The sequence below is a fragment of the Priapulus caudatus genome, unplaced genomic scaffold (assembly GCF_000485595.1).
Source record: "Priapulus caudatus unplaced genomic scaffold, Priapulus_caudatus-5.0.1 Scaffold291, whole genome shotgun sequence".
NCBI classification, from domain to species: domain Eukaryota; kingdom Metazoa; phylum Priapulida; class Priapulimorpha; order Priapulimorphida; family Priapulidae; genus Priapulus; species Priapulus caudatus.
Genome location: NW_014577352.1, coordinates 126,171 through 147,048, shown reverse-complemented (window position 1 = coordinate 147,048; position 20,878 = coordinate 126,171). Strand labels below are relative to the sequence as shown.

Below are 20,878 nucleotides of genomic sequence, written 5' to 3'. Positions count from 1 at the left end.
ATAAAAACACTTTCCAGCGAGCTCCTCTGTTTCTAAGTCCGTTTGTTAATGATATTTTGAGACCGTGCTTGTGTAATGCGCTTATTTCTCAATACCAATGCCAACCACCCGTGCAGTAAACAATCAAACTCAACACCTGCGCAAAATTAGCTAAGTGGCGCCTACATATCTGGTTGATAGCAAATGGTGTTTGATTAATGTAATAAAAAACACATGTAAGACCGTTTCCCTTCGCGAGCTACAGTTTCTTAATGTAGCTTCTAGGGAGTCAGGCCAGAGTGACAAGCGTTTTGTCCCTTCTCTTAATTCTTTTTTTGCTGCCTTCATGCCAGTGGATCGTGGTACCATGCTGCCTCCTGTCAGATGTAAATTTATATGATCATAGTAGGGCACATCTCTATCTGCGTTAATGCATACTCGCGACTTTTTTATTGACGCTAATCCACCAATGCCAATCCGGTCTTTACCCCCCAAGGAAGATCAAAAAGTTTGATTAAAGTTAACCAAATTAGTCTGGAGAGTAAACATATGTAAACATGAAAGCGATCAAGCTCACACACATCAGTATCTGTTCGTTACAATTTCCTAGCTGGATGGAGATGTTCTCTTATCTCAGACTTATACATTTGTCCACATCTGCAGAACAGTCGAACATTGCCGGACAGCTATAAGAATGCAAGATGTGGTTGCTTTATGTATAGTTCTATAAAGGTTTGATATGTTTCGACCTGAGTATACTTACATTCTGTCCAATTCAGTAGGAACAAATCATAGCAATGCGTTCCACTTTATGTCGTATGTTAGTAACGTTAAGCTACTTGAGAGCGAGGTCGGACCTCATGGGTCAGAACTTAATCTAAAACGAATAAGTGTAACCTCAGGTACCATTGCAACATACTTAGCAAGAAATAGGTTACATCAACATGCATCTCCGTAGCTGTGAACATGCACCACAGACTGAGTATGTAGTGTGGTGGAAGGTAAAATTTTGCTGAGTCTCAACATGCATTGCATGGTGTAAACTATAGCGTATTGAATTTTTACTGACCATTGGGGCATTTTCCTTGTTCTTTTATATTCAGTGATGTACATCGGTTCCTGTCTGCTCAAAACAGTCCTTCCTATAAGCACAGGCATTAGCTACACCGCCAGAATGAGCAAACATATCACGAATAAAGATATGTTAGAGGTCATGGTAATGTATGAACTAACCGATTTCAAGGTTTGCCTGTGGTACTGATTACAAAATCTAATCCCATTCACGATATGCTACGTACACACCAATTCCGCACAGTACAGACCTTAGCCAACGTATTCACAGCACTTATCATCAATTTGTTTATTGATATGCAATGAAGTAATGGGATTCAGGTAATATCCAAATAAAAATCAGAACCACTGATCTTTAATATTATTTGCTATTAGTAAACTATCCCAGTTCAGTCGCCCACAAGGCATAGGAGAGGATGTAGTATTGTTCTCCCAATTCCTCTATCTGAGGATGTACCTTCATTGTTCAGTTTCTTGCAGTGTTATCTAGTGGCAAGGGGTTGTTGGATTCAGATACTGTAACAGAACGATGGTTATTATGCGATTGTGTGTGGGTAAGACAACCTAGCTAACTCACATAGAGCTACTTGTTCTTGCTTTTGCACCTGCTTTGTTGTTATTTATATATTCAAAGATTCAAAATGATGTAATCTTCATACTTTTCCTTTCGTATTTATTTCAGTTGTATCAGATATATATTCACTATATTTCAGTTCTATTATATTTTTGTAGAATGTGTAGCGAGTAGAATCGCTGCAGCGAGTGGTTTAGAATTACGTGTCTCGTCAGAGCGCCACCTGTGGGTGAATGAGCGGGCGAAGTTTGGTTGCGACCGAATGCGAAAGATATAAAGCATTGTATACGTCGAAGACGTATATATATGGAATAAGTATTGTTCCAGGTTGGCTTAAGGCCTAGTGTGTATTAAAGTGGATGACATGTGAAATAGCCTTCAGCGTAACGTGTGCGATGACCATAAAAATAGCTCTGGGTGTCTACCCTCTTGAGTAGTAGAACGTTCGGACTTAGGGAGGAGATCGGAAAGAGAATAGAGGCGACTGGTTGCAATTAGACGAGATTGGGTCAGAGTCGGCCTACGTTAGCTATAACTCGTACGTTATGTGATTTGGTGCTCCGCACCTCGATTGTAGCATTCGCCGTTTATGGGGATGCGATAATTAGGTCGTGTACTTAAAGAGTATGGATTACTTTACTCTAGTTGTTTGTTCTTTATTATTGCTTTAATAGCGCTGCAATGGTGTTCACCACTCACGCGTGTAAGGCCACTATTACGGGATCTGGGTAGAATAGCTCTTCCTTACACTTCGTCACAAAGTCCCGAGAGGTACAGCCGTGGCACGTTGGTACCCACGCTGGGCGGTTTCTACATCCTAGGTCGATGATTATCAAGCACGACAGGCTTAGTGGATTTTTAAGAGACGGCGTGCCACCAGCGGGGCGAGTTGGCCATCGTTTTGCTGATCCTTCAGTAGCATTCTATCCGTCCTATTCGATTGTTCCTTTGTAATGGGCTGAGATAACTGTCGCTGTGGTATCGTTCTCAGTGGTTGTTTGTATCTCGTGCCTCACGATTAAGCAAGCTCGTTAAAATGTATTCACAGTGTTGTTGACCATCTGTAGTTCAGTAAATGCCTTGACCTTGGTACTAGCCATTGAGCATTAAGAGCGCGAGCGTTTGGGCATCATTCTGAGGTCTGTTGCTGAGGTTTATAACTCAATTTCAGTCGTGCGTAGTGACACTTTGTATGCGCAGATATGCAATAGCAGTTTGCTCACCTATTTGCGAACTTTTTTTATTGCAGAGGAAAGAGCGAGAGAGAGGGGGGAGAGAAAAATGAGGAAGTGAGAGGGCGGCGAGAGGAGAGAGAGGGAGAGGGGGGATGATCGTTCGGGCCACTTGCTTTCCCCAGACGGAACACGGCAGGTTATTCTTGGCCAAGGAAGATCGGTAACGTTGAGTATATTGTAAGAGTTCAGTCGTTCATATGATATAGTGTAGAAGTGCGCAGTGGACAGGGGCTGTCTGGTGTCTGGTGTTTGCTGATAATTCTTGTGCATAGCAGACGTCTTATAGATAGACGCGCACAAAAAAAAAAAAAAAAACTGAAATCAAAAAAAAAAAAAATTAAAAAAAAAAAAAAAATTTGAAAATGGTCTTCTTTTTTGTGTTTGCTGTTCGTAGCAGTCGAACAATATTCGGCTCCTTTCGCACACTATCTTTGATTGCAGACACCTGTGCATTGCAGGTTGGAGCAACATTTATGATTAAAGGTGCCGCTGGGTGCGCGGTTTTTGCCTACACGCAAGCGTCACTGATTCAGCCTTCGGGTGCTATGAGGACTGTTGAGAAATATATGATTTAAGGGCGTAACCTTGTTCAACAACTTTGCCTTTTGCATTTCAATGTTGAAACTGTGCCTAATTCACACAGGTATGGGCTCTTAATAATGCAAAAGGCTTCGTCTTGTTAACGTCAACCAATCATGTTAACCTCTCTGCGGTCAAAGGTTATCCGGAACGTCTTTGCATGTCGCGAAGTCATTTTGTCTTTCCATAAGCTAAAATGGGTAGGGATGCTGAAACAAAAGTTTTTCATCGTCCGTCAGACCATGTCCTCAGAAAATGTTAATCTTTCCCTGTGCCCATTGCCTTTGACGGTGACCTCAATTCGGCACAGTGATGGCTTTTGCCTACATGATGCTAGTTACATCGACTTATACAAGCCTACTAGGTCGAGCCCGTTTAGATTTGTGCGCAATTCTGCTTTCTCCTATACTTTAATTAAGGAGGATGTTCCGCGCCTTCTCTTAACCTCGGCCTTTGACCCGCTTCGAATCAATACGTTTTTCGATTACCCCCCCGCACGTCCCACATTGTACTGTATCATCGAGCGGTTAATATTTGTGCCCAACTGTTGAGCACGAGCGACGGCGGACGGACGCACGGACGGACCACGCTCATGCCCGGATTCTAAAGCTGATCATGACTATGTAGTGGAGCTACTAATTAGATAATGTTGTATGTAATATCAACGTTGCTTGATTCGGTAGGCCTGGCGGGTCCAGATGTCCGTTAAACAATGGAAAACGTCGCAACGGAATTTATATTCGAGGATTTGATGGATGTATCTTCTATCCTATGCTGCTCTGCAGCCCAGCAACGCTAGCCAAGGGTGGGATCGGTACCAGTTACATTTTGGCAAGTTTCAGCGGCACTAACAGCCAGTCAGTGCGGACGTGACGGTGTTATCGTAATGTCATAAAGATGTCATAAGAATTATTGTTTAGTAAGTCAAGTTGTTAAGTAGTTATGGGGTTTTCACTGTAAATGTGGCTACACAACACAAGTAATGGCAACGCAGCCGCGTAGGCAGTAATAAAATGTCAAGGTGTAAATGTTATATATATTAAATTATACTATAGCTACCGTGAGCTCGTCTGTTGAAAAAATTACTACAATCCTTCAAGTGAATGTTATTTATATATATAGGACTCGTGAGTTGTCTGTTGAAAATTCACTTGATCATTGTAGTGTACTTTCATACATTTCTTCTCAAATTAAACGAAGATTACTAGCTGTGTAATGTTTAATTTTGCTCTTATTAATTTTCATGGAATGCTGAGCGCGAGGTAGTGGTGGTGGGGCGGGGGTGAGGGGTACGGCAGAAGGTGGGGGGAGGTAGGGCGGGTGGAGGGGGCTTATAGGCAAAAGAGTTCAGTCCTTTGTTGACAGTAACTCCATGTTACTCTTTGAGGGTCAAAGGTATAGACCTTATCTTGCAGCTCGTGGGAAACGTACATTTATGGTCTTTAAAGTGATAAAAATGGTAGGTCAGCACTGAACAAATTTCCACAGGGTCCGTTGACATGTAAGTGTGTTATCTTACTTTCCCATTGCGTTTGACCTGTGACCCCAATTTCGCTCTGATGATGGGTTTCTGCCTCATACTATACACGTATTAAGCAGGGGGGCGAGGTTTGATGGTGTGCGTTCGTTTGTGCCGCGATTCCGTATTTCTCCTATCTTTAGTTAGGGGGAATTTCCCCTCCGTTGACACTTTCTTGACTTTACCTTGACTCCCTCAAATTGGTATCCCGGGTTCCTTTTCAGGCCCCCCCCGACGTCGAATATGCGTGGCACATACTTCGAGCGGTTAGATTTGTGCCAATGTTGCACGGACACGCGACGCACAGCGGACGGGACGCTCAGTCGGCAAGCTAGATTGATTTCGGTCAGATGAGCTGAAATCAGAACGATTCCGTTCGGTATACCTGGCGAGGATATGGGTCTGGGATCTCGATTCAGCTCTGCGGCTCACCGATGTGAGCTCGAGAGATCGAAGGTGCTTTGGTCGGCGGTGCGCACGATCTCAGCTCGAGCGGCCGCAGATACATCCACCTTTCAAACTATCTTCTCTGGATGCGATGATGCAGCGATAGCCTTCATGCTGCAGCAGCGCCGACCTTCTACAAACCATGTGGACGCGGTGTTAGTTGTTAGTTAGTTAATCACTTATCGGTTAGTTGTGCTCATTACTCATAGTGCTGAGCGGAACAGAAGATTCGAGAGAGTCGGGTGTGGCACTGGCTAGTCGACCCGCACTAGCTTGTACGTTGCAACATATGTATTCAAATAAAGACGTCTATATCATGTATGATCATCGGGTGTGGCACTGGCTAGTCGACCCGCACTAGCTTGTACGTTGCAACATATGTATTCAAATAAAGACGTCTATATCATGTATGATATACACAACCTCTTCGACCATCACTGTTTACGATCACTGACCGACGAATAGAGTAACGACGAGATACCAGGGCTACAAGGTGTCTATAACCAATTACCTATAATGAATGCATGAATAAATAAATAAATAATAGGATCATGTCATGTTGTGATCAAAGTCATTCCAAAAGAAGGAAACTCTTAATTCTGTACATAATTGTACTTTGAAATATAATTTTTTAAGGAGTAGGTTTGGAAGTTTGAATTCTTTGAAATAGTATATATATATAATATAGTATATGCTTACACCTGTGCCATGAATATATGTATTGGAGTTATGAGACGTAGCATGAGATGGCAAAAAGTTTTCCAAATTAATGTGCTGATTTTTTTGAGCCGAGAGAACTTCAGCCAATGTGCTGTAGTCTATAAAAAGCATTCACATATGCACACCAAGTATGTTTATGGCCCAGCTGTTAACATTACAGTGATATTGTTATCAGTATATATTAGAATGATTTTAATATTGGTAATGCCATGTTTACATATAGATTGCATGCAACCCTTTAACTAAGGACTGACCTCCGCTCAGGATAAGCTCAGCTAACCGTTATCTATGTGCCATGATTCTTTATCCCAATAGTGTTTACATGACCTATGGCAAAAATTTTCCACTCTCCATAGTAAGATGAATGTGCGCAATTCAGAGATCATAGCAGGTATTGAATGGGTGAATTTCAAGTCGGCTCTCACAAAAGCATATATTGGTGTGGTATTAACTATTATATGCGTGTATTGAGCGAAATCGATAGCTAGTTCACTCTCGAGTGCTTTCATTCTGTCATGGAGTGTAGAAGCCATTTGTGTGTAGGTTTGGATTGATTGATGCATGCTCGTTCATTAACAGGTGAATACTACTGTGATGATGGAACCAACATCGACAGCTCCAATCCTTGCAGGGTCTGCTAAACAGTGCAAAACGGACCTGTCAAAATCTTGGGTCAGACCAGACCTACCCAGCAAGTGTACCTGGAGGCTTGGTGTTAGTTCTGAAGAGTCTCCTCACAACCATCACAAATCGTAAGTTATCTATGATGCTTACCAGATCTTTCGGTTGCCTATACCAAAGTTTACTTGGATCACGCTTGTGAACTATACATAGACATAAAGAGCATATATATAGGCTTCATGTGTTCTTGATGTATATATGCATACACTTACCCATACACATGCACACACACATGTAACTATATAGATACACAGGTAGAGTGAAAACGGTTTGATATCTATATGTACAGCATATACATATATCAGCATTTGAATATCTGTGGTAATTCAGTCAGGATTGCTGTAAAGCATATTTTACAATGCATATGTGGACGTTGCTTGTTATAGACGTGTGAACGGAGACACGGGGATTCTTCCAAACATTCTAGTCAGCGTCGCGAAACACACCTGTTATGAAGATCAACAACATCAAGCAAGAGCTGCCGACTGAAAATGTCAACTATGTAAGATACATAATACAAATAAGAGGGACAGTACTGTTCGTTCAGCACTCATTACTCCAGTCTGATGGGTCTGAGATTCATGCACCACTCTTGTCACGCCTGCTGTGCCATTGAGCCAAGGCAATTTATCCCTATTTGCTTCAGTCAATCTAAGGCGTAGAGATGGGTCCTTCCGATGGTGGAATCGGGAGGTTGTGCAAGGCCAGCAAGCCACCCTGTAAAAAATCCCCCACTACAGAAATTAAAGCAACGTGGTTACTTGCGGACCATATATGCTCCAATAGGGGCGGCCATAAAGGAAAGATTGTATGCGTATTTATAGATAGGAACACGTCCATTCGTAATCAGTCTTTATTCAATACAGATTACAAATGATGGGACTCAATCTGAAACCAATAGACAAGAGAGTTACATTGTGGTATATATTATGTTCTAACTTATATGTTTAGTTTTTTTAGAAGCTCATAAACAAAAAAGAGTTATAAATTACACTTTATGTGCTTTTTGAATAACATGAAGAATAAAATCTGTTATTGATTTTGCTCTCAATCACATGTGCTTTTATGTCGCAAGGCTACCTTTTGTTTGCACGCAGTGTACCAGCAGCCTAAATAAATGGCAGTACTGCTTATATTTTGTCTATCAGCATACTCACTTGCTACATATTCCATGTGTACCTCACTGTAAAATTGTAAGCTTGCATATATAAATTCTTTCATAGTGGCCAAGTGTGAGTATTTCAATGCGGGAGGACCAAGTGTGAAAGCAGGGATCGGGCTGAGCGATGGTGCGAAGGGCAGAGCCTTGGAAGGCCGAAAGCTGAGCTCATGTCCATCATCGACCGACCTCTGTGAAACAAGGTATTTGTCACTTCTGATCGCTGTCTGGTGTAATGTACAAACTTCTCTGTGTTTCGTCGCGGTCTGTTTTGGTTCTGTAGAAATGAATTCTGACAGGTGTCAACTAGGCTGCAGAGGGTTGGCCTTGTGCCAGGGTACCTGCATTATCTTCCATGTTCAGGTATCTGTCTTCTGCAGGTGATATGTCCTGTTAGGTTTCAGCTGCAGGGCTATGATGGCTAGACAACAACTATCTGCGTGTCTAACGTGATTTGTTGGGACTTAGGGGTGGTCACTGGCTGGCAGCAGGTAGATAATGAGGCACAACTAAACGGCGCGATAACTGATTAACGTACTAAACTAAACTAAACTAACTCCGCGTGTTATAACGTGATTTGTAGGGATAAGGTGATGTCACTGGCTGGCAGCACGGGTATGAATTAATGAAGCACAACTATAACCGGCTAATCAACTGTGATTACTAAATCTAACGACAATCTAACTATCGCACGTGTCTACGTGGTTTGTAGGGATAGGTCTGCGCGCTGGCCATGCAGCAGTGAAAGGGCATATCCGCTGCAGTCATCGTCAATGCCAGGAGAAGAATGAGTTTGGAGAAGGAGTGGATGTTGTCTGCGTGCCGCTCTAGTAGCTGAGATCGTTGGCGCCGCCGACCAAAGCGAGGACCTTCGATTCTCCACGAGTCTCACATCGGTTGTAGGCGGCAGAGAGCTGAAGTGCCGAGATCACCAGACTCCTTTATCACTCACGAACGAGGGGTTGTTATTACCGAAACTTGGAAATACGTGTCTGTTGTTCAGCTCATCTGACGAAATCCAGATGCAGCTTGTAGAATATCGCATGAGCGCGCGTTCCGTCTGTGGCGTAGCGTGTATCCGTGTGTGCCGTCGAGCAGTGTTGGGCAGCAAATTTACACCCGCTTGACGTAACGTCATGATATTGTGGGACGTCGGGGTGGGGGGTCGTAAAAAGGACGCTGGGATGACCGAATTTGAGGGTCACAGGGTCAAAGGTCAAGATGTGTCAAGCGGGAGGGTTGAATATTTCCGCCCTCTAACTGTAAGGTAATAGGAGGAAATACGGACATTGCGGCACACAGAAATCTGAAGCGGCTGACCTAATAATCTCTTAATATTCGGTTGTATAAGTGTGAATGGGTACACAGGTGCAAAGGGCTAGTGGGGAAAGGTAAGATATCAGCACATTTTACTGAGGACATGTGTCTAACGGACTCGCTGTGGAAAAACGTTTTTTGTTTCAAGTCTGACCTAACCTTTTATCACTTTAAATTGGAAAGATCTCCTGAATGTACTTTCCAGCTGACGTGCGAAGAGCTAAGTAGTCTGAATAACCTTTTGACCCGTCAAAGAGGGTTAAACATGATATTGTTGAGCTGTCACAAAGGACTGAACTGCTTTGCTAGTAGAGCCCCCGCTCGCACCCCCCTACTCTCCGCGCAGCCGTTCACCCGCGTACCCGAGCACTCCCTACGGCCCGCCCCCACCACCACGCAACTACAGCTCCGCTGCTCGATGCTTTGCCATGATAACATTTAATCCTTAAGCGAATATGCATTAAAGTTACTACAGCTGTAATCTTTCGTTTATATTTTGAGAAGAAATGTTATGAAAAGTAGGCAATAACAATGAGTTCTAAGTGAATTCAGGAATTTTGGGCAGACAGACGACTTCAACGGTAGAGTCTATATATATAATATAAACGCATTTTCAGCTTTGAAAGGATTTCTCAGTGAATTTGCAAGCAGACGCAGCTCACGGTCGTAGTGCTATAGTAATCTATCATTATATAAGCAATTTAAGCCTTTGAACGGATTTTTATTACTAGCGTACGCTTGCTAGCGTTTGCGCAGTACTTGATGGTTGTGTAAGGCTAGACAGTTTTACAGGTGAAATACGCACACATAGACATCTTGACTTGAAGCAACAAGTTGACTTACTTAAAGCAATTAATTATAATATGCAGATTCTTTAGTGTAGGCATTACGAATACACCTCCGCACTCTCAATAAGCATGACTGGCTTTCTTGTGCCTGCTGATAGCTGCTCAGATAATGTAGAGCTGGTACTGTGCGATCCACCTCTTGGCTTAGGCGTTGCTGGGACGCCTGGGCAGAGCGAGCATAGTGAGTGGAGAAATAAAGTCCATTCTATACTATCGCGAATTATATGAAATTCGTTGCGGCCGGTGTGCTGGTTAGCGCGTTTTGTTTAACGACATGGCTGGATAACGCGCTCAACTACGCGCATATGCAAGAGCAACGTTGATATTTACATATAACATTTATGATCTAATACTTTATTAGCTTGCAGCTTGTAGAATCAGCATGAGCGTGTGTCCGTCCGTGGCGTCCGTATCCCGGGCAGGCGACCGTTGCGGTGCCGTCCGGCGTCGCGTTCGGCGTCAACAGTTGGCCAAATCTTAACCGCGCCTCGACGTAACGTTGACGATATCGGGAACATGGGGGATAATCGCGAAAAACAGATTTGGGAATGTCGACAGCATGGGGGGTCAAAGGTCAAAAGTCAAGGGGTGTAAAAGAAGGGGGGAACTTTCCCCATCCGTTAACTTAAGGTATAGGGAGGAAATGCAGACTTGTGGCACAAATCTAAACGGCTCGACCTAGGCTCGTGATAGTCGGTATATAGCATCATGGTAGGAAAAGCCATCACTGTGCTGAAATTGGAGGTTACAGGTCAAAGGTCAATGGGGCACAGGACAGATTTTAGACATTTTCTGAGGACATGATCTGACAGAGCGATTGGAAAACTTTTTTGTTTTAGCGGTGACCTACCATTTTTATGGCTTTATTGAAAGGACCGTGAAATGTACTTTTCGCTGACATGCGAAGAGTAAGTGTCGGATAACCTTTTGACCCTCAAGAGGAGGGTTAAACATTGTTTTGTTGACTGTTAACAAAGGACTGAACTGCTTTTGCTATTATTAGAGCCCATACCTGTGTGAATGTGAGGCTACAGTTTCACAGTTGAATTGCAAAGGCAAATGTTTGTTGAACAAGGTTTACGCTCCTTAAATCATATTATTTTCTAAAGCAGTCTGTCTATAGCACCCTGAAGGCTGAATCAGTGAATGCTTGCGTGGGTAGGCAAAAACACGGGGCAGCCCATGGCTGGCACGCTTCTAATCATAATTGTTGCCTGCCAACCTGCAATGCACATGTGTCTGCAATGCATAGAGATTAGGTGGGTGCGAAAGTGTAGCTGATATATTTGTTCGAATTGGCTACGAAAGTCAAACAAGAATAAAGAAGACTTATGTATAAGACGTCTTGCTATGCACAAAGGAATTTATCAGCAGAACACCAGACACCAGATGAGCCCTGTCGCACTGCGGCACTTGTCTACATCTATATCATATGATTACGTTGATCTGTAACTCTTAACAATTAGGTACTCAACGGTTACCGTATCTTGCCTTTGCCAAAGGTTAATAAACCGCTTGCTGTGTTTCCGTTCTGTGTGAAAGCAAGTGGAACCGTAAGTACTGTATAATCCCCCCTCTCCCTCTCTCTCCTCTCGCCGCTCTCTCTCACTTTCTCTTTCTCTCTTTCGCCCCCCTCTCTCTCGCTCTTTCTCTCTGCAATAAAAAAATGTTTGCTGAAATGAGGTGTACGCAACTGCGTATCTGCATATCTGCGCCTAACAAAGGTGTCACTACGCACGACTGAAATTTTGAGTTTATAACCGTAGCAACAGACCTCAGATGAGCCCAGACGCTCTGCGGCTCTTGTGTTAATGCTATGGCAGTACCTAATGGTTCAAGTGCATTTACTTGTAACTACAGCATGGTTGCAACAACACTTGTGGAATACATTTGTAACGGAGCTTTGCTTCATATCGTGGGAGTGGCAGGAGATACGAGACAAACCACTTGATGGAACATACCACACGGACGTTTATTCTCAGCCATTACGACAGTGATACAGATCGAATAGAGTACGGATATAATGCTACGTGAGGATTAGTCTAAAGGATGGCCAAGCTCGCCCCGGGTGTGGCAGGGCCGTCTTCTTATAAGCTCCCTAGCCAGTCGTGTCCTTGATAATTCATCGGACCTAGGGATCGTAGAACCGCGACACGGTGACACGTTTCCCACGGTGTGACTTTGTGACTTTGTGACAAGTGTATAAGGAAGTCTGTTTCTACCCGTGATCGTAATAGTGGTTACGCGTGAGTGTGTGTATTACACCATTGCTAGCGTCTATTTAAAGGCAAGTAATAAAGAACATAACGAACTATGATGTACGTATCCATCTCTTTAATGGTACAGACTTAATTATGCATCCTCCCATAACGGGGCGAATGCGTACAGGCGAGGTGCGCGAGTCACATCACATAACTTACGAGGTTATAGCTGAAAGTAGCCGGCTCTGACCAATCTCGTCTTAATTGCAATCAATGTCTCTGATTCTCTTTCCGATCTCTCTCTCTCTAGTCGAACGGTTATATACTCACGTAGGTAGACACGCCTAGACCTATTTTTTATGGTCAGTCCGCACTACGTTACTGTCTGTAATTGGCTATTTCTGCTACTGTCTAGTCCAGCGTTATATTTACACAGCTGGCCTGTATGCCATACTGGAACAATATCTTATTCCTATATATTTATTTATCTGTCTTTCGACGGTATTACAAGTGTCTTTTTATTATCTTTCCTCATTTCGTGTCGCACCTAAACGGTTTCGCCAGCTTCATTAACCCCCCAGGTGGGCTCTGACGTAGACACGGTTTACATGTCGTAAACACACGTCGCTCCATGCGTATTCTACTCGCTACACATTCTACAGAAATATAATAGAACTGAGAATATAAGTTAGATATATAACTGATAATAACTGATAATATAGATATTGATAGGAGAATTAGGTATCAAAGTTACATCATTTTTGGATTCTTGATATTATATAAATTAACAAACAGAAGCAGGTGCAAAGCAAGAACAATGTACTTTTATTGGTGGAGTAAGCTAGGTGTGTCTTTTACCCACACTAGCAATCGCATAATAAACGCATCGTTTCTGTTTTACAGTATCGTAATCCATACAACCCTGTTGCGCATTATGATACGACTGCAGAGGAGATACTGGAACAATGTGGAGGTGAGATTGCCTCAGATGTAGAGGAAGGGCAAGGTGGAGAACAAATACTACATGCTCTCTTCCTATGCTCTTGTGATCACTGACTGGGATTGGTTATTAAGAAATTGCAATAATATTATATAGATCACGTGGGGGGTTTCTTGCATTATTTATGTTTAGATGTTATCCTGAATTCCCATTACTTTCATTTGCATTATCAATTAACATAATTGTATGAGTAAGTGTGTGAATATCTGTTGGCGTATGGTGTGTACTGGTGTGCTGAATGGTGTGTACTGGTATGGCATGATCTGTGGGTATATGGTGGATGTAGATGTTTGTAATCAGTACCCACAGGCACCCTTGTAATATGGGTGTATGTGCATACATTACCATGACCTTCTACATATTTTGTTTATTCGTGTATTATTTTTTGCTCATCTCTGTGTCGGTGTATGCTAATGGCCTGTTGCTTTATAGGGAAGGTGGACATGTTGGTAGCAGGAGCAGGAACAGGTGGTACGATCACTGGAATTAGTAGGAAGATCAAGGAAAAATGCCCAAATTGTCAGGTAAAATTGCAATAGCGCTATATTTTTTACCACTCATGCAATGCATGTGTGTATGACTCAGCAAATTTACTTTCCAGCCACACCTAATATCTCAGCTGGTGTGTGTGCTATTGTGCTACAGCTACGTTGGAGATTTGCATGTTGATGTAACCTATTTCTTGCATAATGTATGTTTTGATATGGTGTTACTGAATGTTTACAATTATTTGGTTTTAGATTATAGGTGTTGACCCATATGGTTCGACCCTGGCTGCTCCAAGTGAGCTTAACGTGACTAACATATCGTACTATGAAGTGGAAGGCATTGGCTATGATTTTGTTCCTACTGTATTGGACAGAAGTGTAAGTATTACTCTAGGCTCGATAACATATAAAACTTTTATAGAATCTTATACATAAAGCATGCATGTACTTGCATTTTCTTATGCTGTCCGGCAATGTTGACTGTTTGCAGAGTGTGGACAAATGGTATAAGTCTGAGGATAAGGAGACATTCATCATGGCTAGGAGATTGCTACGGGAAGAAGGATTACTTTGTGGTGTGTGAGCTTGATCGTTATCATGTTTTACGATATGTTTGACTTCTTACAGACTAATTTGGTTAACTTTAATCAAACTTTGATCTTTTGTTCTCTTTGTTATAATGTATCTTCGTGATTGCATTTGTGGTATGTGTTCTGTCAATAAAACAAAGTCTGTGAGTATTGCTATTACTGTGCAGGAAATATTGTGCTCTTACTATTTGTATCATATAATGTTACATTTACAGGAGGCAGCAGTGGTACAGCGATGTCCACTGCAGTGAAGGCAGCAAAAGAATTAAAGGAGGGACAAAACTGCGTTGTCATTCTGCCTGACTCCCTGAGAAACTACATGTAAGAAACTGTAGCTCTGCGTAATGGGAACTTTGTATTACATGTGTTTTTTTTATTTGATCATTTAATCAAACACCATTTGCTTCATCAACCCAATATCTAGGGGCCACATGTTAGCTAATTTTGCTGCAAGGTGGGTTGGATGTTTGATTGTTTTACTGCATCGTGGTTTGTGTGATTGTTAATTTTGTAGGATAATAAGTGCGGCAATTACACACGTCTCATAAATATAATTAATCATAATGTGAATGTAGAAAGCTAGAGAGCTTGCTGGAAAGTGGTTTTTTATATTTATATTTATATATTATATTTATATGTATATATGTATATATACTAGCAAAGTACCCGTCCTTCGGATGGTGGGAATTCATGAATGAGTGTATTAGTGTTGTAGCTGATCTAAGGATCAAGGGCTTCTTTGTAAAGTATGTTTTTGGTCTTCGTGTGCTGTGTGTGGATGAATATCGCCCTGGGTTCGCCTACTTGTGAGAGGGCAACATATAGAGCATGCCATGGAAGAAGACAGGTGTGGTCAGGCCCAAGCCTAGGCTATGGTAGTGAAAGTCTACGGTAGTGATGCTCACGGGTGCGGGCATATGCTGTGAATGTAGAGATGCATGGTTTAGCTGAGAAGAAGTACTTTGAAGAAGTAAAATAGAATAGAAAAGTTTATTTGATGAGATTTACAGGTGATGGACACTAAATTACAGAACTTCATGGTATGCAACGTTGGTAGTGTAGAAAAGAGAGTCTGATTTCCCTTGAGTTTGGTTGTGAGTAGTTTCCAGTTGAAGCTTTATCTTAGCAAAAGATTTAGCACGTAAGAAGTCAACGTAAAGTTGGCCATGAGAGAAGACGGGTTTTGGGAGGAAAATCCCCAGCTTCTTGAAAGTTTGACCTTAATTTTGCGCTTTATTGATGGTGATGCAGTAAGCCAAGCGAATAGGGAACTGGCGGCGTGGAAGTGTAAATGATAGCGTGACATCGGATGGAGCTAATATTATCCTGGGTATTAATGTTCTTTGTCCACTGCGAGGGCCGGTGAGTATTTCAGCATCAAGTACATGTTTGTGAAGTCTGGATTTTGAGTGTAGTACCATTGCAGAGGCATTCTTGAATATTTAGATTTAGTTTTCAGTGATAGTTTCTATGAGTTGTTTGTCAGCAGTTTGGATATGGTGTTCGGGGGTGGAGATTTTATCGCGAACGTCCTTTTTAGTTTCATGTAATTGCCTGACTGTCTGGGACATGAGTAACTGAAACTGATCCTTCGGATGGTGGGAATTCATGAATGATTGTATTAGTGTTGTAGCTCACCTAAGGATCAAGGGCTTCTTTGTAAACTATGTTTTTGGTCTTCCTGTCCTGTGTGTGAATGAACATCGCCATGGGTTTGCCTACTTGTGAGAGGGCAACATAGAGCATGCCATGCATGGGAGAAGACAGGTGTGGTCAGGTCCAAGCCTATGGTAGTTAAAGTCTGTCCCTGGGCTTTGTTTATTGTCATAGCATAGCAAAGGCGGATAGGGAATTGCAGTTTTTTAAATTGAAATGGAAGATCTGATGTTCAAGGAATGAGTGGTATGCGTGGTATGAATACGGTTTTGCCAGTTGCTGGTCAATGTAGGATGACGACGTCTATGACGTTGGCATGGCAGGCTGTGACTCGACAACGTGTTCCACTGGTGATGTTGGGTGGGTCTAAAGATCTGAGGACAATGATGGGGGAACCAAGTTTAAGAGTAAGTTTGTGTGGTGGTAAGCCTGCGGTATTAAGGGAATTCAAAAAATCCACAGGGAAATGGACAGCTACGTTCACAGTTAGAGTCGAATCTGACAGACCCTTCCAAAAAAGTGCCGACTCAAATTTTGTTATTAGCATTGTTGTAAAAAGAATATTAAATTGATTTATTTTAGGGCAAGATTATAAATAAAGTCGAGAAATAGAAATTAGTGTTCCTAAACAATATTTTTCTATCATTTTTCCATCAAAATATGCATCGGGGTTTAAAGTTCTAGAAAATGAACACACTGAATGATAGTTTTGGTGTTTTTGACTTTAAAAGAAATTTTTAAAGTCAAAAAATGTTTTTTTACCTATCGACCTACCCTTTAAAAAAATTGAGTTGGAACCGTAAACAGACATTTATTTTATTTTATGCCTAATATCGAATTATATCAGCAGTTTGTAAGAATTGATATTAGAATTGAAATCCCCAATATCAGTAGTTTGTTTGGTCAGCAGTTAATAATTTCAGGAGCTTTCTTGTCAGCAGTTGATAATTACTGTCTGTGGGGCTGTCTGGGGGTTTAACATGTTTTGCCAACAATACATAATTGATGAAGGAATTGGTGACAATCGGCAGGAATAATGCCATTTATTGACTGGGGAAACATGGTCACTGTGTTTGTGTAGGCCTACGAACTATGATTGTTATTCAAGAAACAGGCATATTGATATTTTGGAAAACCTAGCTTAAGTGCAGGAGATAAAGGTATATTAACTTGTATTAACTCAGCTACAAAGTTTTTGGCGTCAAACTCAACCGAACGTGAAGATGTGGTGAGCACATTGTCATGAAGAGCCTCATTATGGATTTTGGGATATCCCAGGGGAATTCCTTAACTTAAAAATAACTTGGCTAATAAAAATTCGCTGTTTCCCTTTTATAGTATACATTTTAAATTAAATCTATTTTAAATATGCATCTATTTAGGATGAAAGAAAGAAGTTGCGCACCTGGCAAGAAATATATATTTTTTAATTTCCGCGGCTGTCGAGTTTCGAACTCCCGACCCCTAACCTATTAGGCAAGCGTGCTACCACTGCGCCACAGCGGCAGCGGGCAACGACGCGTACTACATTGGTTAATGGTAGTGAGTAGTGACGTCGATCGATACAGCGGTATGGTATCGGTACACCAGTGTTAAATAAAACGGCTTCAAATTCAACTTGATCCTGTTTTCATCATTGCAAAAGTGCGCCAATATTACTCTATGAGTGGTAATGCATCGTTTACAGTCAAGCAATTTCAAATCATGCGAGCAGATTCAGAGAACATAGCTAACAAAAAATGGGCTCTTCCCTTTTATAGTATAGATATATATATATATGGTTTTTTATTGTTATTTTTTTATTTCCACAGGACAAGGTTTCTCAGCGACAGCTGGATGGAGGAGCGAGACTTTCTTGCGAAGGACCACAAGGCGGCGTCGGAGTGGTGGTGGAAGGAGCGTGTGTCTGCACTCAACCTGAACGCGCCCCTCACCGTCGTGCCGAGCATGACAGTCGAGGACGCGATCGAGATCATGAACACGGAGGGATACGACCAACTGCCTGTGGTCGACGAACAGGGGTAATATTTATGTGAAAAACATATATGATTACTGAATAAGCCATATTTTTCGCGTACAGATATTTTCGCGATTTCAGACTTGACGGACAATTTCGCGAGTGGTTAATTTCGCGGTCGGTGAATTATGAATTATTCGGTATTATTCGGTATGAATTATTCGCGTGTTGTTATTTTCGCGGTCGGGAATGCGTTCGCGAAATTCGCGAAAATTAAACCACCGCAAAATATACAGCGTATACAGTATGTGCAACATAGGTAGTTATTAGCATATACGTACCGCTGTACTTTGGATGGATGCATTTCATGTGAGTCTGTGCATGTTGCAGGTGTATCGATGGCATGGTAACACTCGGGAGTCTCATGGCAGCCGTACTTGCTGACAGGGTTAAGAAACAGACGCCCGTATCACAGATTCTGTACAACCAATTCAAGACTGTAAGCATTGCAAGGATTGTGCATTTGAATGATGTTTCTTAGCTGTGTGGCCTGTTGAGTTAGAAGTATTATGGTAGAAGCATAATGCTAGGAAATCATGCATGGGCCCCATGAGCATTTGGAGTGTATGTGGAGGTCCTGTATTCGTACAGTAATCTTTCGTATGAACAATCTGATATATTTTTATCATATGATCATATCATTATCATTCATTTGAACTCAACCAACTTGAGCTCAAATCGTACACAGTACATTGGCCTAGCATGGTGTGAAATCGTTTCCTCGTATACACCAGCAATCCGGAGATACAGACTAAAACGTACGACACGATTTTCCATTATGTTGCCAGCAAACTGAATGTATAAACCGCCTAACTCGAAACAAAAGGCAGCTGTAAATAGGTCAAAGATTAGCTCAGCGAGCCACACCGCATCGCCGAGGGTGCAAGAGTTGTTAGTAGCTGCCTTTTGTTTTGAGTTAGGCGGTTTACACATTTAGTTTGCTGGCAACATAATGGAAAATCGTGTCGTACGTTTTAGTCTGTATCTCCGGATTGCGGGTGTATACAAGGAAACGATTTCACACGATGCTAGGCGAATGTACTGTGTACGACTTGAGCTCAAGTTGGTTGAGTTACGCGTAGTAAATCGTAGGTATAACTATTCTAAGGCTAGTAAATGACGAATTTCCCTTGTTTATTGAAGTCACACGCCTTCCCTATTATCTACTCCTGATAGATATATATGTTTGTGTTAATATAATACAGTGCATAGATGGCAGCACTATAAGATGTATTTGTATATATTCATAGATTACACTGGAGACAACACTTGGGAAGCTATCACAAATCCTCAACACCGATCATTTTGCTGTTGTATTGCATGAACAGAAACAATGTGAGTATTAATACTATTCGATGATAACGTAAATGAATGGAAGACGGCCTTTATAATTCTATTTTCTCCCAACACCGTTTCTGTCACCATCAAATTGAAAATGACGTGCAAGTTATTGCTTACAGTTGTGGTATAATGATGCGTCACTTTATACATTTCAGATAGAACAAACGAAGATTCCATGACAAAGACTGTGATAATTGGTGTTGTGACAAGCATAGACTTCCTTAACTTTCTCGCAAAGCAAACACCACCTTCTCCCGCATAACCTGCTATGAAGAACTTTCAGGAGTTCTGTCACACCCTATATGGTTGCATATCTGCATGTGTTGATAGCTATGACCAAGAGCATATTAGTATTAAGTATACTTATTATAAGTATACTTAATACTAAGTATACTTAATACGCTCATTATATGACACACTATTATGTTGTTGAAGTTTGTGATATATTTTACGTAATCATTTCACGTCAGTAAGCACCTGGTGGAGGCATCTATATATGTTAATATGTGTGGATGTTATGTCAGTGAATGATGTCTATAGTCTCATGTTTGCTACTACATCGTACCCATTTATATGCACGTGCTATAAGCACACATTCCATGGGCAGAGATGCCATTGCAGACAGAGCTAGAAATTGACCAAGATGATTTAAAGCCCAACAATTGTATGTTCTTGAAAACAGTTTTTTAAATGGCGAAAAATGTTATTAGAATGGTAAATAACCATTTAAAACTGGGATTTTAAACCTATCATTGCAAACAATGTGATAAAAATAATTTCTCTTGCAGTTGATACTATATGTTTGTGTGATCAATATGTCGTATGTCATTCTAAAACCATTTTGGATAAGCATATATAAGGATATCTTGTGTTAAGTTTAAGGATATAGATCTGTGAAAGTGTCTTAACATTTCAATAACTAATGCAGTAAACTGCAAGCTTCTAAATAGAGCACACGCAGGTAAACTGGATATAGATTATCTGCATGCTGTAATTGCATAATTACTTGGTGAATTGCTACATTAATTTGATTGTTGTATTTGATATTATTATGGACACAAAAATGCATCTTGCAAATTTGGGTGCACAATTTCGGTATGATGAAAATGTTGTTGGCACACAATTTGATAACCACAATAAACTCCTACAGCAGAAAGCTGTTATTGGTAAAGAATAAATACAATAACGATTATTCCTGTATTTTTGTGGTTTAATTTTTGCATTTTACACCTCAAGTTAAAAGAGATTGATAAAAAGATGTGATTAAAGGATGCATGATTCAAGCGATAATGACATTAATTTATTAACTCTTCGTTGACTGCTGGTATGATAAATAAACATATCTTTCTCATAATTGTGTACAAGTGTGTGCGTGCGTGCATGTGTGTGCGCGTGTGTGTATGTATCATTGTATGCGTGTGCAGGCCCGTAGCCAGCCGTAGGCCGTAGGCAGGTT

General features: G+C 41.4%; 1 protein-coding gene across 1 annotated transcript in view; it reads left to right on the top strand.

The window, feature by feature from the left end:
* LOC106808625 (cystathionine beta-synthase-like) overlaps positions 1 to 20,614 on the top strand; it is a 28,983-nt gene extending 8,369 nt beyond the window's left edge. Inside the window, exons 4-14 of the mRNA XM_014811417.1 lie at positions 8,677 to 8,777; positions 11,596 to 11,682; positions 13,234 to 13,303; positions 13,763 to 13,854; positions 14,071 to 14,196; positions 14,309 to 14,393; positions 14,624 to 14,729; positions 17,876 to 18,085; positions 18,412 to 18,520; positions 19,332 to 19,416; positions 19,578 to 20,614. Of these exons, the coding sequence (XP_014666903.1) occupies positions 8,677 to 8,777; positions 11,596 to 11,682; positions 13,234 to 13,303; positions 13,763 to 13,854; positions 14,071 to 14,196; positions 14,309 to 14,393; positions 14,624 to 14,729; positions 17,876 to 18,085; positions 18,412 to 18,520; positions 19,332 to 19,416; positions 19,578 to 19,684 (1,178 nt within the window). The 3' untranslated portion in view covers positions 19,685 to 20,614. The remainder of the gene's footprint in view (positions 1 to 8,676; positions 8,778 to 11,595; positions 11,683 to 13,233; positions 13,304 to 13,762; positions 13,855 to 14,070; positions 14,197 to 14,308; positions 14,394 to 14,623; positions 14,730 to 17,875; positions 18,086 to 18,411; positions 18,521 to 19,331; positions 19,417 to 19,577) is intronic.
* The last annotated feature ends 264 nt before the right edge of the window (positions 20,615 to 20,878 follow it).